This window comes from Alligator mississippiensis, chromosome 3 (assembly GCF_030867095.1).
Source record: "Alligator mississippiensis isolate rAllMis1 chromosome 3, rAllMis1, whole genome shotgun sequence".
Taxonomy (NCBI): Eukaryota; Metazoa; Chordata; order Crocodylia; family Alligatoridae; genus Alligator; species Alligator mississippiensis.
In genome coordinates this window covers 301,601,617-301,617,816 of record NC_081826.1, presented here as the reverse complement: position 1 = coordinate 301,617,816, position 16,200 = coordinate 301,601,617, and the positions used below count along the sequence as shown (strand labels likewise).

The window sequence follows — 16,200 nt, the reverse complement described above, 5'->3', positions numbered from 1 at the left end:
TGAACTAGCCAACTGAGAGATCCAGGTGTACCACAGGGGCTCGTGCTTTCTTCGGATGATGTGATGAGGGAAATGGGGTGTTGCTCTGTGCTGCCGGAGCAGAGGATGGCAAGGGATCTTTAGTGTCTGGCTGCTTAGTACCCACCATTGAATCATCACAACCAATGCTTTTAACTGCAGGAGGTTGAATTGTGGAAACAGGATGTCTAGGGGAGCTTTCTCAGGCTTTCATATATATTGTGGATATAACTGGTCTCTGTCATGTGGAGGGTGGTGGAGTCTCCATCCTTAGAGGTTTTTAAGACCTGGGTAGACAAAACCTTGGCTGGGATGATGTAGTCGGGGCTGGTCCTGCTTGGAGCAGCGGGTTGCACTAGATGTGACCTCCTGAGTTCCCTTCCAGCCCTCGTTTTCTATTATTTTCTCCAACGAGTCCCAACAACGAGCTGTACCATAAATGAAAAGAGCCCATAACCCCAGATACCCATGCTTGAATTCCCTGTACTTATTGCATACCTTCAGTACAGGCTCTGGGCTCCACTATTTGGGACTGGACAACAAAATGACTGGTCTTCCTCCAGCACCTTCCTCTGCTGCATTTCTACAGTGACTGTCCTCTGTGCACCTGGCTCGGTACCAGTCTGCCATGCTACTTTCTCTTGCCCACTTTTCTACTGTTCTCATGTGAGCCTAACTGGGTGCTTAGATGTAGTCTCATGCATGGATCTGATAGTAGAAAAGGATTTCTTATGGTGCTGGGAGAGGTGAGGGCTTTTGTAGGTGAGATCTTGGATTGAACCAACAACATGGCTGGGATAAAGTGAGAAAAGCTATTGAATGCAAGGTATTCTTGTTCTGGATCACTTAGGCTGTGACATCAGGCACCACTGCAAATGAAGATCCCATCCTTACTGCCAAAAACGATAGGTCTTGTGGCCCAAAGGAAAAGGACCAACGTTAATGTTACAGGGATCACAGAGTAGGAGGAAACTGCTAATGTCAGGAGAAAGGAGATCAGGACAAGAACCAGTGATTTGGGACTGCTTCAGAGAGGAAGGGCTGACATTTGCACCACATCCTGCCCAAATCAGAACCTGGGCTGCTGCCCTGGTCAGCCTGCCCTAGGTGTGCGGTTGTGTCCAAGACTGGGAGCTGTGGGAGAAAGGAGAGGATGGGATCAAGATATCCCCAGGGCTGCAGATGTTAGCAACAAGGGGAATGGTGGTCTGGCAATGGCAGAGAAAGGGGTGAGCAGAGAGAAAAGATGACGAGGAGCTCATCTTGGCCCAGATGCTGTTTGGCATGATGGCAGGACACACAGGTAAGCGGTGGTTTCGCATGCAATACATAGGTGACTGGGCTCTTACTCAGTGCAGTCTGAACCACTGACTCACATGGATCTGGTACCGTCAAAGTCACTTTAAGATTCCCACAGGTAATGCCAGTGACCATTGAAGCCATGCACACAGTGGAGGCCATTTACCACCTTGCACTGCTCTCGCTGACCTGCGTTGTTTTCCCCGGTCAGGGTGGAGGAAGTGTGTGATGTCCTCCTCCCTTCTGTTGCTCCCACCCTGCTGCTTTGCTCACTGTGCAAAATGAACTGGGAAAGGCCTGAGAAAAAGACCCACCCCCTGGCCTAGCACAAGTGACAGTGGGGTCATGCCATCACAGACACCGAGGGCTGGAAGGGAGCTGAGGAGGTCACATCTAGTCCAACCCCCTGCTCAGAGCAGGACCAGCCCCGACTACAGCATCATCCCAGACAAGGGCTTGATAAGCCAGGTCTTAAAAACCTCCAGCGATAGAGACTGCACCACCGCTCTGGGGAGCTTGTTCCAGTGCTTCACCGCCCTCCTCGTGAGAAAGTATTTCCTAATATTCAACCTCAACTTCCCTTGCTGCAGCTTGAGCCCATTGCTCCTTCTGCCATCTGCCCCCACTGAGACCAGCCCAGCTCCATCCTCTTTGCAGCCCCCCTGCAGGGAGGTGAAGGCTGCTATTCAATCCCCCTTGGTCTCTGGAAAGAGTGCTGGGTCTAGATGACCCCAGCTAGATGCCTATCTAACCTCCTCTTGAAGACCCCCAGGGTAGGGGAGAGCACCACCTCCCTTGGGAGCCCGTTCCAGACCTTGGCCACTCGAACTGTGAAGAAGTTCTTCCTAATGTTCAATCTAAATCTGCTCTCTGCTAGCTTGTGGCCATTGTTTCTTGTAACCCCCAGGGGCGCCTTGGTGAATAAAACCTCACCAATTCCCTTCTGTGCCCCCTTGATGAACTTATAGGCAGCCACAAGGTCGCCTCTCAACCTTCTCTTGCGGAGGCTGAAGAGGTCCAGGTGCCCCAGTCTCTCCTTTTAGGGCTTGGCCTGCAAGCCCTTAACCATACGAGTGGCCCTTCTCTGGACCCTCTCCAGGTTATCCACATCCCTCTTGAAGTGTGGCGCCCAGAATTGCACGCAGTACTCCAACTGCGGTCTGACCAGCGCCCGATAGAGGGGAAGTATCACCTCCTTGGACCTATTCGTCATACATCTGCTGATGCACGATAAAGTGCCATTGGCTTTTCTGATGGCTTCGTCACATTGCCGGCTCATGTTCATCTTGGAGTCCACTAGGACTCCAAGATCCCTTTCCGCTTCCGTGCCTCCAAGCAGGTCATTTCCTAAGCAGTAGGTGTGCTGGACATTTTTCCTCCGTAGGTGCAGCACTTTGCATTTCTCCTTGTTGAACTGCATCCTGTTGTTTTCTGCAAACTTGTCCAACCTGTCCAGGTCTGCCTGCAGCTGTTCCCTGCCCTCCGGCGTGTCCACTTCTCCCCACGGTTTTGTGTCATCCACAAACTTGGACAGAGTACACTTCACTCCCTCTTCAAGTCGCTGACTTGTACCCCTTCCTATGCCTACTCTCTCTGGAAAGAAGCTATCAGATATAGCCAGCCTTGTTGACCATGCTTGAGAGGGTTTGGGCAGGCCTTCTTGCTCCCTTTATTCAGCTGACTAAGGGAGGCTACTTTCTATGCTTGAGGCTACAAGAAGCACCCAGACATATCCTGCTGGGATTAAGCAACCCCTAGGTCTACAGGGTCTGTGTATCCCAGGTGGCACAGGGCCCAGACAAAGACCAGACCCTGGGTGGTGGTAGCAGTACCCCAGGCTTGCAGGTGTGCTCCAGGAAGGGGGTCGGCCAGATGCAGACACTCCAGGGCAGGTGCTTGGAGCTTGGTTTTTGGTTGGATGCAGTGAGGTGGGTGGCTCAGTGCAGGAGCACCCCTACTGGCCCACCACTGTGTCCACATCCATTATGTACTGGGGGACCAAAAACTGGACACAGGACTCCAGATGTGGCCTCCCCAGTGTGAAATAGAGGGGAAGAATCACTTCTCTCGATCTGCTGGGAACGCTGTTGCCAATGTGGCCCCGGATGTTGTCAGCCTTCTCCACAACATAGTGCACTGCTGACTCATATCCAGCTTACTGCCCGCTTGAAGAGGTATGAAAGGCTCCTGGCAGATGATGTGGTGGCTTGGTCATGGTTTGTAAGTCCCTGCAGGGGAAATACTAATTTGATCACAGACCAACTCTTCTAGTGGAACAGGTCCCAGAACTGAAAGTCAAAACCAAATTCAGGCTAGAAGCGAGGGGGAATCACCAGTGTAACCATTTACTGAGAACGGCAGCGGATGCTTCTTTATGGGAAATCTTTAAATCTAACATGACAGTGGGATTTTTTCCTCTGAAGGAGCACTGTAGCTCCAGCAGAAGGTATGCAGAGAAGTCTGTAGCCTACATGAAAGTCTCATCTGCCATCCAGTGTGCGCTCTGTACAACTTCAGAGAAGGCACCGGCACTGCTCGGTGAGCCAGCATGGAAAAGGGATTTTTTGTAACAACCAGGGTCTAGTTAACAGTTTAATGGGACAATAGTTAGAAGGAGAGGCCAGGTCAGAGGAAAATCCCAACAATGGTCAGGGTCTACAGCCAAAGATGCAGGAGTCAAGCAAATACCAGTGAGCATGTTTACACATGAATATTAATGTGCACCAATAAACTCCAGAGCCTATTGCTTCTGGGGATGCATCTGCATGTGACCTGGGATCGCAGCACATTGAGCTGGGTCGGAGCAGCCCTGGCTGGCGTGGGGTCTGGGGGGACAGCCTGCCAGCCCAGGGCTGCTCCCCGCAGCTCGGTGTGCTACAGAGGGGCTGTCTGGGGCACAGGTGTGCTCTCATGTGGAGCTAGCCAGCAGGCAGCCCTCCACTGAAGCACTTTCATGTTCCAGCCAGCCCCGTCAGCATCTACACGTGCATTGCTATGGAGTAAATAACTCCACAGCAGGATAGTACTTATATTTACAAAAATTACTCTGGTGCAGAGTTCATTAGTTTTCTGTGACCTAATAGGGCTGCATGTGTAGATGATGAGACTTTACTGCAGAACTAATGAGTCCTACTGCTAATTAGCTGTAAACATCTCATGTAGACCCACCCAGTGACCTGCATATCGCTGTCTGTGTTATGAAGTGGCTGCATCCATGTATTTGTGATGATTTAAGGGGCTCTCAACCTCCTGTCTGTGTGGTTTTTAACTCTTTGGGCAGGGACCTTGAAATCACCCATGCCAATAAAGCAGGGGACAGCAAAATATGGCCTGTGGGCCAGATCTGGTCCACCAGGCTATTCCATGCAGCTCGTGGGCACCAACCAACTAATTGTGGCTTCCTCAGTGTCCAGTGGCTCCTCCATGTCTCCCTGCTGTAGTGCTTGCTCTGGGCAGCAGGTAGGGAAGTAGTGGGGACGGGGGTGGGGGAGCTGCAGTGGAGGCAGGGAGCAAATATTTTTTTAAATAAAATTAAAATATGTTATAGCAGGTTTTTTACTTTTAGTGTATGATTTCTTTTTTTTTTTCTGGTTTACATGGCAACCCTCCCCTCCCAAAAGGAGTATGTCCAGGGGGCAAGGGGAGGGACTTCTTCTGGCAAAGGTCAGGGGTTAGGGGTGGGACTTTTGGTCCCAAGATGGCAACTAGGGGCAGGGCACCTTTCAAGGGGTAGGGCTTGCCGTGTGGCCCTTGATAGCTCACCATAACTCAACAAATGGCCCTCCAGATGAAATAATTGCCCACCCTCGCTATAAAGCAACTCATACTATTGGTTCCAGGAGGATTCATGCTAACGATGACGCTATGACCATTCAGAATTGAAATGGGGGCACTGAAGAATCAACCCGATATAGAGGTCCTATGAGGAACCTGGTCAGGACGTGTCTTCCCCACCGGGGTCTGTCACCCTGTGGGCCTGGAGTCCCAGTGGTTTGGCCACATCTGTGACACGACTGGTTCCTCCCTCCTACCTGTCACCCTTTTGGCCCCTCCACCCCAGTGGGGTGGGAGAGCAGGGCTCTTCTGTACTGGTCAGCCTTTATGTGCGAGGGGCAGTGCCATGCTGGGCCTCACCCTGTGGTTCCCTCCCATCACAGGGAAGTGCAGGAAGGAGGGCAGCTGGACCGCGAAGGTGACATTTGACTCTGACGAGATGGAGTTTCCAGTGAATGGGACGGTGGCCGTGACGTGCAACGAGGGAACTGACCCTGGGCCGTTCAATGCAACGTGCAATATGACAAAGGATTACGGTGCAGCCTGGGACATCAGTCGTGTCAAGTGTCTCCGTGAGTGCACAAAGTCTGAGATAGTCCCTGAATCCCGGGTCCAGGGGGAAGGGCCAAAATTCTCCAGCCCTGGTGGCTCCTCCCAACCACCTGGGACATGGGGCTGCAGCCCTATTAGTGAATGGCAAAGGCCAGGGCACGGGGCAGAGCGCAGCGAGACGGAGGGTGATGTGATACCAGGGTGAGGGGAGATCCTGGGTGAAGAGCTGTGTTATCAGTCGTAGCAATGGGGAAGGAAAGCTGGGCTCCACATTTTAGCTACCGAGCATGGGAGAAAGGGGCATGGCCTCTGAACCAGGGCTTCCCAGACCTTCAGTGCTGGAGGCTGCATGGGCGAGAGGAACAGGGGGCTTGTCTTCCTCTTCAGTGAGGGCACGGCCCTCCTCCTTGGATCTCTCCAGTGCATTTTCACAGCACTGCAGCATGGGACTTTGCAGCCCTCTTCTCCCTGCTTTCCCTGGGGCAGGTTCGGGGGCTCTGGGTGTCTTGGGCCATGGGCCTTGCAGTTGTGCCACTGAACCATTTGAGTACATGACACCTGGACATGCTCCTTGCTCCCTGCCCCTCACCTCCACAGCCTAGCCCGTGGGGCCATCACAGCCCCTTTGTCATGTTCACAGCCGATGGGTGCATGGCTGGCAGACAGGGGTGACACCCGAGGACTGAGATCCCCTGGGACAGCACCCTTGAGCTGTGGGACTGGCCCTTTCACACTGCCTGTCCTGCCCCTCTCCCAGGGATGTGCAACCCCTGGGCCAAACAGGTCGACTTCAGCTCTGCCCAGGCAGAGTTCGGTGTTGGAGCCACAGTTTTGGTAAGCTGCCAAGAGCCTTTCGAGCAGAAGGTGTTCAGCATCACGTGCCAAGAGATGAAGTCTGGGAAATTTGAGTGGGACTTTTCTAAGAACAAATGCATCTGTGAGTATGAGGCTGGCAGTGCTGGGAGCTGCTCGGCAGGGAGGGTCCTGTGAGGCAGTGGGGAGAGGGTGGCTGGAGGATGCACATTCCCCCTGCCCTGTGCTGTGGGCAGGGTGCTGGGAGCAGCCCCCAACCTTGGCCTGATCCTGTGGCAGTTGCAGTAGCGGGAGAGCAGGATTGTCCCCATGGGCTGGCTCACCTGCCCTGCACCTCTGTGTGTGCCTCATTCCTGGGGCTGGGGTCCTCGTGCTCCAAGGTCCTGTGCTGTGGTGCCAAGCGCTGCTCAGGATCAGGCCCATGGTAGCCCCTGGAGGCTGCAGGATTTCAGTCATCACGAGCCCTCTTGCCTCTCTTCTTGCATACACAGGGAGATGTAAACTTCCAAAGACCTGGCAGGCCAGACCAGCATTTTCTCCCAAGAGGCAGTTCTACAGCAGAGGGGAACAAGTGGTCCTGAGCTGCCCTGAGGGCTATCAGCCGCAGCCCTCTGAGATCAGCTGCATTCCAAACGGGACCCAGAGTACGTGGAGTGAGACTCCCAGCTGCCAGGGTAAGTGCAAGGTGCTCCAGGCTGCTGTGCTCGCAGGTCCTGTCCTGGCAGCCAAATTCTCAGTGATGCTGGGGCACCTCGAGCCAGGATGGATCCTCACCCCCAGCCGTGGGCTCACTGCAGCCTCCCAGCCTCTCCCGGGGGCCAGTGGCCCTGTGTGAACACCTCAGTCCTGCACACTATGGGTCTGTGGGTGCCTGCCAGCCCCGCTTGTCACAGATTCATAGATTTCATAGACATTAGGGCTGGAAGGGACCTCGGAAGATCATTGAGTCCAGCCCTCCACCTGAAGGGCAGGACGTCAGCAGCAGCCATAGGATCCCAGCAAGATAAGCATCCAATTTACTCTTAAAGGTGTTCAATGTGGGTGCTTGAACCACCTCTGGCGGCAGGCTATTTCAGACCTTGGGGGCTCGGACAGTAAAGAAATTCTTCCTTATGTCCAGCCTGAAATGGTCTTGCAGGAGTTTATAACCATTTGACCTTGTCATCCCCTGGGGTGCTCTGGTGAACAGACGTTCCCCCAGATCCTGGTGGCCATCAGATCACCCCTGAGCCTGCGCTTTTCTAGGCTGAAGAGCCTAATAGCTCTCAGCCTGTCAATGAAAGGTCTGTTTTCCTGACCTCTGATCATGGGCGTGGCTCTTCTCTGCACTCTCTCAAGTGTCTCCACATCCTTTTTGAATTGTGGGACCCAAAACTGGACGCAGAACTCCAGCTGCGGCCTCACCAAGGCTGAGTACAATGGGAGGATGTTGTCCCAGGATTTGCTTGAGAAGCACCTATGGATGCAAGGCAGGGTTTTGCTTGCTTTACTAGCTGCAGCATCACATTGAAGGCTCATGTTCATCTTGTGGTCGATGACCCCCAAGTCTCTTTCTTCTGTAGTGCTAGCCAGCGTAGCACTGCCGAGCCTATAAGCATGCATCAGGTTTTTCCTCCCAAGGTGGAGAACCTTGCATTTTTCATTGTTCAGTTGTCCTTGGGCCCAGCAAGGAAAACCAGGGCCCAGCCCTCACTGCCCGCAGATACCGCACCCTCCATGCTGGGTTCAGTCAGGCTGCCCATCCTGGGGGCTCTCAGCTTGTTCCCCAGGAATCGACTCCCCATGGATGCGAGGGTTTCTCTGAGGCTCCCTGGGCGTCGGCATGTGCCTGAGGAGCTGCCCCATATCCCCTCTCCTTCCCTTGCCCCATGGGCAGAGCTCTGGCCTTGGCCCACACACGGCTGGGTTGGACCTGCTGGATGATGCTGTGCTGATTCCATTGGAAGGGTGTTAGTCAGAGGCACAAAAGCCCTGTGGCAGCTGCTGAGACCCAACTTGGACAGACTGTTACCCCCAAGTCCCTGCAGGACTGTGAGCAGACACTGCTCTGCATGCACCGCTATCCCCATCCCTGGGCCTGCCTTTGGCACCCAGCACCACTGCCTGTCCCAGGAAGCCCCAGGGTGCCTGCGTGGACTCAGGATGCCTCTCTAGCCCTAGCTATGGGGCAGCTGCCCCAAGCCAGGTCCATGTCCCCTGGACCCTGCTTCCTTCTAGAATGTATTATGGCACTGGGGGCTTCCACCCTATCATGGAGGGATGAAGGCTGTAGTTGCTGGCCATCCTCTGCCCTAATGAATGAGGAGCTTGGTCCCTTCAGTAGGGCTGTTGTAAGCCATGGAGTAGGTTGCTCAGCCTGGGGTGGCAGGTGTCCTTAGGGAGCTGTGTTGCTCAGAGGGGATCTTCCCCCTTTCCTTCCAGGGTTTTGTACAAAGGGTGGGAACTGGCCCCCGTCTGTCTCTGCTGCCTCCTCGCAGACAGATTTCGCAGTGGGCCAGCAGGTGCTGGTGACCTGTCTCCAAGATCGGTTTGAGGAGGGCTCATTCCCGATGATGTGTGTGGAGCAGAATGGGCGTGTGGAGTGGGACACGAGCCACGTGAACTGCACGGGTGAGTTCTGTGCACAGAGGATGCAGGGGGGCTGATGCTGGATAGGGGTGTTAGAAATACACTCGGCAGATTGAAGAAAGAGAGCAATGCCACTGTACAGAGGAAAACCACGGAGGAAAACCCCTGCCTGCCCCATGCAGTGTTTCATAGAGTCCATAGATTTCACAGATTTCATAGACATTTGGGCTGGAAGGGACCTCGGGAGATCATCGAGTCCAGCCCCCTGCCCCAGGGGCAGGAAGTCATCTGGGGTCATAGGATCCCAGCAAGATAAACATCCAATTTACTCTTGAAGGTGTTCAGAGTACGTGCTTGAACCACCTCCGGTGGCAGACTATTCCAGACCTTGGGGGCTTGGACAGTGAAGAAGTTCTTCCTTATGTCCAGCCTGAATCGGTTGTGGCAGTAGTTTATAACCATTTGATCTTGTCATCCCTTGGGGCGCTCTGGTGAACAAACATTCCCCCAGATACTGGTGTTCACCCCTGATAAAATTATAGGTGGTCATCAGATCACCCCTGAGCCTGCGCTTCTCCAGGCTAAAGAGCCCCAGGGCTCTCAGCCTGTCAATGTAAGGTCTGTTTTCCTGACCTCTGATCATGCGCGTGGCTCTTCTCTGCACTCTCTCAAGCTTCTCCACATCTTTTTTGAATTGTGGAGCCCAAAACTGGACACAGTACTCCAGCTGCGGCCTCACCAAGGCCGAGTTCAATGGAAGAATGACATCCTGGGATTAGCTTGAGAAGCATCTATGGATGCAAGCCAGCGTTTTGCTCACTTTACTAGCTGCAGCATTGCATTGCAGGCTCATGTTCATCTTGTGGTCATTCATGACCCCCAAGTCCCTTTCATCCATAGAGCTAGCAAGTGTAGCACTGTTGAGCCTATAAGGATGCTGCAGGTTTTTCCTCCCAAGGTGGAGAATTTTGCATTTTTCAGTATTAAACAACATCAGGTTCTTGTCTGCCCATTTGCTGAGCCTGTCCAGGTCAGCCTGGATCACCCACCTGTCTTCAGGTGTGGATACTTTACCCCAAAGTTTGGTGTCATCGGTGAACTTGGCCAGTCCGCTTCTGACTCCAGTGTCCACATCATTAATGAAGATGTTGAACAGTCTGGGTCCAAGGACAGAGCCCTGGGGGACCCCACTGGTCACAGGGCACCACGATGATTGACTTATGTCAACCAACACCCTCTGGGTCCTGCTGTGGAGCCAGTTTCCCAGCTAGTGGATCGTGGTGGACCCAAGGCCACAATTGGCCAGTTTCACCAAGAGGTGACCAGATCAAAGACTTTTTTGAAGTCAAGATATATGACATCAATCTCTTCTCTCTTGTCCAGGTGATAGGTCACCTGGTCATAAAAGGAAATGAGATTGGTCAAGCAAAACCTACCCACGACAAACCCACGCTGGCTATCCATCAGGATGTTGGGGTCGGCCAGTCCATTAAAGATGGCCTCTTTAATAAACTTTTCTAAGATCTTCCCTGGATAGAAGTCAGGCTGATGGGCCTATAGTTAGCCGGATCCACTTTCCTCCCTTTCTTGAAGATAGGCACCACATTGGCCTTCTTCCAGTCTTCAGGCACTTCACCAGAGCACCAGGAGCCCTTGAAGATCTGTGCCAGGGGCTGGGCTATGATGCTTGCCAGCTCCTTGAGTACTCTGGGGTGTAAACCGTCGGGGCCGGCTGAGTTGAAGGTGTCCAGCCTCTCAAGGTGTTCCTTCACAAGGTCAGCATTGATGGAGGACAGGGGATCTCCTTCACCTGGACCTCCCTGTCCCATAGTTCGCATGGACGTCCCATGGGACTGGTAAAAGACCGACGCAAAGTACCCATTTAATAGGCTGGCTTTTTCCTGGGCGTCAGTTGTCAGTTGCCCCATCTGGTTCAGCAGGGGTCCAATGTTGCCCTTGCTTTTCCTCCGGCTCCCCACATATCTGAAAAAGGACTTTTTATTGTCCTTGATGCTCAAAGCTAGCTGGAGTTCAGTTGCAGCCTTGGCTTTCCTGGTCTGCTGCCTGCAGGACTGGACCAGTGCAGAATAATCCTCCTTGGAGGTGACTCCAATCCTCCATCCTTTGTAGGCCTTTCTTTTTAGCCTCAGGAGGTCTGCTAGGTCCCTGGAGAACCAGAGGGGCTGCTGTGCCCTCCTGCTGCCTTTCCTCCGAGATGGAATAAAAATAGCTTGTGCATTGAGGATCACTCCCTTGAGGAGCAACCACTCTTCCTGAACTCCCCTGCCCCTGGGGTCATGGTCCCTTAGGGCCTCACTGACAAGCCTCCTGAGCTTGTCAAAGTCGGCTTTCCTGAAGTCAAGGCCCTCAGTGTTGCTGATTGACTTGCCAGCTTTACAGCGGATGGTGAAGGGGATCAGCTTGTGGTCGCTGTCACCCAGCTTCCCATCGATCACTAGGTCACCGATTAGGTCATCCCCAGTAGCCAGTACCAGGTCAAGCAGCACTTTACCTCTCGTTGGCCCATAGACTTCTTGAGTCAGGTAGAGGTCATCCACACATGATAGGAAGCTTTGCAACCACTCAGATTTGGCTGAGTGATCCTGCCATGAGATGTCTGGGTAATTGAAGTCACCTGAGGCAACCAGGGTCCTGGAGTGTGCAGCCTCAGCCAGTTCCCGGGTGAACTCCTGGTCAAGCTCTTGAATTTGGGTCAGAGGTCTGTAGTAGACCCCCACCATTGGTGATTCCTCCCTGTGCCGTGTTCCCCATGGATTTTAACCCAGAGGGTCTCCAGTTGTCCACCCTGGTCACCAACATCAGCTTGCAGAGATGTGTAGCTTTCCTTAACATAGAGAGCTACACCCCAGCCCCTTTTATGTACTCAATCTCTCCTGTACAGGGTATAGCCATATATACCTGTGGTCCAGTCATGGGTGGAGTCCCACCAGGTCTCCGTCATCCCTACGACATCATAATTGTTTGTGTTAAGCAGGAGGATGAATTCCTCCTGCTTATGCCCCAAGCTCCTAGCATTTATGTACAGGCAGGTGAGTGTCCCCTTGGGGGCCCTAACCTCACCTACAGCTTGTACCAGGGCTGGGGCAGGGGCGGGCTCCCTTAAGTGCCTTGGCCTGCTGGCTTTGCAAGGGTTGCTCAGCGGGCCAGCAGTGGCAGTAGTTCCCCCGTCCCCCGGCGGGCTCAGTTTAAAGCCTGGTGGAGCAGGTCAGCCTGTCTGGCTGAGAAGAGCCTCCTCCCCAGGGGGGAAAGGTGAAGACCATCCCTCCCCAGCAGCTCGCTGCCTCTCTCACCAAAGAGTGTTATTCTGAGCCTGAGTACGGAGGCAAGACCCTCTCACCAGGACCCTGTGCGGTTGGTCCCACAGATGCATTGGCACAGCTCAGTCCCCATCGGGGTTGGTCCCACAGGAGCACTGGCACAGCCCAGTCCCATCCCCAGCCCGGGCTGCAGCAGCACCCAGCACTGTTGAGGACGGCAAACCACACAGATGTAGGAGCAGGGAAAAGTTCCTCCCCAGCCCCATGTGGCAACCAGCCAAGTGCAGAGGCCTGGGAAATGCTCCTGGCTGAACGAAGGCATCGCTGCACCTAGATTGGCCCTAAGCAATGCTTGTGTAGCCTCTTGAACACCTCCAGAGGTGGAGAGCCCCTAGCTTCCCTGACATCTGTTCCCTGCCTCCCTGCTCTGATGGTGAAGAAGCTTTTCCTCATATCCAACCTAAACTGACTGGGCTGCAGCTCCAAGCCATTGCTCCACATCCTCCTCTCTGCAGCAAGAGAAAAAAGCTGCTTTCCCCCTTCTCTACAGCAGCCCTTCCAGTATTTGAACATTGCTTCATGTCCCCTCTTTGGGTGCCTTTTCCACAAGCTGAACATACCCAGCTCCTTCAGCTTCTTCTTCTGTGACTTGCCTTCCAAGACCTTCAGCATCTTTGTTGCTGCCTCTGGCCCCTCTCTAACTTCTCTGTGTCTTTTTAAAACTTGGAGTACAGACCTGGACTCTGTATCCAGAGGAGGCCGAACCAGTGCCGAGCAGAGGCATCTCCCAAGTCTTGCATCTCCTGCTCCTGCTGATGCCTCCTGAAACTGTACTCACACTTCATCACTGTTTCAAGACTCCCTGATTCTTCCCAGCTGTGCCCCAAGCCTCCATGGAGAGGTCTGGCTGTGGCCCCAGCTGTGCAGCCCACGCTCAGCCAGCCAATCTCCCAGAGCAGCTCTGCCAGGGAAGCCCCGGCTTGGAGGAAGGCCAGCGAGGCCAGCACAAGCCTCTCTCTGCCCCTGGTCCCAGCCTCTTCACACCACATTCACTCCGTGCTGCACCTGCACTTCCCTGCCTCCTCCTCCTCTCCCCTGCCTGCCCCTTTCTCTTCTTTCCAGGTAGCAAATCACCTCCCAAGTCGCGGGGACCCAGCTGTGTGGCTGCACCCTCCCACCATCCTGTCTTGCAGTGCTGGGGCGGCCCCCTTTCATGGCCCGTGTCTGCGTGAGCCCTTTGGGCAGGGACCCTCCTCTCTCGGTGCAAACAGCGCCTGGCACAACAGAGCCACTCCCTGTCAGTGGGTGTCACATAGGTGGCACTGGGGACATTGAGAGCCACAATTTGGAGGGGCCAAATCCCTCTTTGAATTGGTCCTAAAAGAGATGGAAAAAGGTAAAGTAGCCTAAGGTGCCCAGCAATGCAGGGTAGGATGTCCAACTAGGGTTCCTCCATGTATTAGGCAAACACGGTCATGCGATTACTGAAGATGGGAATAATGGTGATTTCTTATTAATGACAAAACAAATAACTATAGTCTTCCACGCAAATTTGGAACAAACAGGAACAGCAAGATAATACAAGTTAATATGGGAGGAAAACATCCAGCAATGGAGCCAGGCAGGAGCTCATCTCGGCTCTGGTCCTGGAGCAGTCTGGCCACTCTCCTTCCAGGATCTTCTTTACCCCGGTGTCAGGGATTCCCGCTCTGGTGCCCCTGGTGTCCCAGCTGTGGGGAGCCTTTGCTGGGTGCTCCCTGGTTTGTTTTTGGGTGGTCTGGCCACTCTAGAAGACACCAACCAACCCTCCCGCACTCCCAGAGCCCAAGCCCTCCTCAACTTTCTGGCACATGAGCATGTGGCCGGATCCATGCAAGCACCGCACATGCACTTCCACTGTCTCCCTCCGACAAACCCAGGTCTGGAGCGATCCAGTCACTCTCCTGAAACGTGCCAATGCACCTCGAGATGCTCCTACGCTGGTGTTTTATAGCCATGGGCACATGTTAACACCCCATCTTATGGCCCTCCAATCACACGCTTCACATCATAGTTGCCTTGACAACTGTCCTGCTGCTCACCACACCCCTCTCAAGCATATTGTTTTCCAAGCAATTTTCCTAGTGTCTCTTTGTACACTCGTGCCTTGCAAAGGGATCAGTGGTGCAAACGTTCATCTCTGCTGAGGGCTCGTGGAGTGTCCCCGCTTGGCCTATGCACACCTGGGATGTTACACCGATGGTGCCCGGGCCATTGAGCCAAGAGTTGGGCATATATAGCAGCACACACAGGGAACATCATCATAATCATCCCCCTTTGAAAGGCCTGTGTGTGATGTGGGTGTGCACTGATGGTGTGTGGAGCTCAGGAGTACATGCTGGTTACTCTAGGCTGGGTGGCAGTGTGAGCTGGTGTGCACTGGGGGACGGTGCGGGGGTGGGGCGTGGGTGTATAAGTACTGCTACACACGTGTGTGGGGGGGGCCCCTCTACGTGTCTATGTTCAGGGCCTGGCCTGGGGGCCTGTGGCTTGTTCTTCACCAATGGTCCAAAACCAGGTTTTCTCCTAACAGAAAAGTGCCAGAAACCCACCGGAGACCCATATCTGCGCTTTGCCCCAGACAAGCTGTACTATGCCAGGGAGGAGCTGGTGACTCTGAATTGCACAAAGGATCATGAGCCCTCGCAGCCCATGATCCGATGCCTCTGGAATGGGAGCCACAGTGTGTGGAGCGAGGAGGCCACCTGCCAGAGTAAGTGTGGCTCCCTCAAACCCCATGGCCTCAGGGCCTGGCCGGGCAGCTGGGCACTCGCTGACACTGTGCTGCCTTGGGGCCAGGGTGGAGTCTTGCCCCCGTGTTTTGGGTGAGCCCTCAAACCCTGTCTTGGGGATGGTTGTCCGTCCAGAATCCCAGGGACTCTCAGTTTAGAAATGGGGACGTGCAGGCGGTGTCCAGAGGGGCAGTAGCATGCACATCTCCTGGAGCGTGGGGGTGCGTACATTGAGAAGCGCACGGGTTACCCCCAGGGAATCACATGCGTGAGGCACTGAATTGCAGGAAGGGTGACAAAGGGCCTTGCCATTCAGCAGCCAGAGGCAGGACGTCTGCATGAAACCAGGTCTCATCTGGATCTGTAGCAGCTGATGGGAATGGCACACAGGGTCCAGCGATGCTGGAGCCATTTCCCAGTGACACCGTCCCCATGTTCCTGCTGCAGGAAAGTGCCAAGAACCAGACTCCTGGAACAGACGGGCTGAGTTCACGCCAAAACAGTCATCCTACAACCCAGGCGATGTGGTGATGTGGAGCTGCCCAGAGGGCTATTGGCCCTCAGTGCCCCAGACCACCTGCACACAGTGGGGAACTTGGAGTGAGACTGTCTATTGTGTGGGTGAGTTTGAGACCCGAGTCACAGGGCTCCTAGGGGTCTGGGATCCTGCATCATGGCCCTTTCTGCACCTGGGCTTCCCTCTCACCCACCTTTCTCCATGCACAAGCCCAGGGCATCTTCACTGACATCTCAGCCTCTGCTGTGGTTTGGGGGTGCCCTGGTTTGTGCCCCACATCCAGGATCCAGGCTCCCTCCCCGGGTAACACCAGGGCCAAGGACAGTTAGGTGTCTGGACCGGGAGCTGGCAGAGGGGCTGGGGTTGTCCATGGAGGAAGGCGCAGTGCAGCCTGGGAGTGGCAGAGTAAGGGGAGCAGATGGGAGCAGGGGACTCATCTCTGGGGTCCCTGGGGTCTGGACTCTGGGCCTGGCTTGTGCCTGGGGGTGGGAGGCAGAGCCCAGGGCTCAGCCCCTTCTCCCCTGACAGTCCCTCACTGGGCTGACATCAGCCCATCTCCTGCCTGCTCTCCTTCCAGCCCATGGCTCTTGCCCTCTCAGCTGCCCAGTGG

At 54.4% G+C, this 16,200-nt stretch overlaps 1 protein-coding gene across 1 annotated transcript in view; it reads left to right on the top strand.

Annotated features, from left to right (window-relative positions):
- The first annotated feature begins 1,305 nt into the window (after nucleotides 1–1,305).
- Nucleotides 1,306–16,200, top strand: part of LOC132249196 (complement receptor type 1-like) — a 31,600-nt gene continuing 16,705 nt past the window's right edge. Inside the window, exons 1-7 of the mRNA XM_059723558.1 lie at nucleotides 1,306–1,321; nucleotides 5,475–5,663; nucleotides 6,401–6,580; nucleotides 6,948–7,130; nucleotides 8,878–9,066; nucleotides 14,875–15,054; nucleotides 15,521–15,694. Of these exons, the coding sequence (XP_059579541.1) occupies nucleotides 1,306–1,321; nucleotides 5,475–5,663; nucleotides 6,401–6,580; nucleotides 6,948–7,130; nucleotides 8,878–9,066; nucleotides 14,875–15,054; nucleotides 15,521–15,694 (1,111 nt within the window). The remainder of the gene's footprint in view (nucleotides 1,322–5,474; nucleotides 5,664–6,400; nucleotides 6,581–6,947; nucleotides 7,131–8,877; nucleotides 9,067–14,874; nucleotides 15,055–15,520; nucleotides 15,695–16,200) is intronic.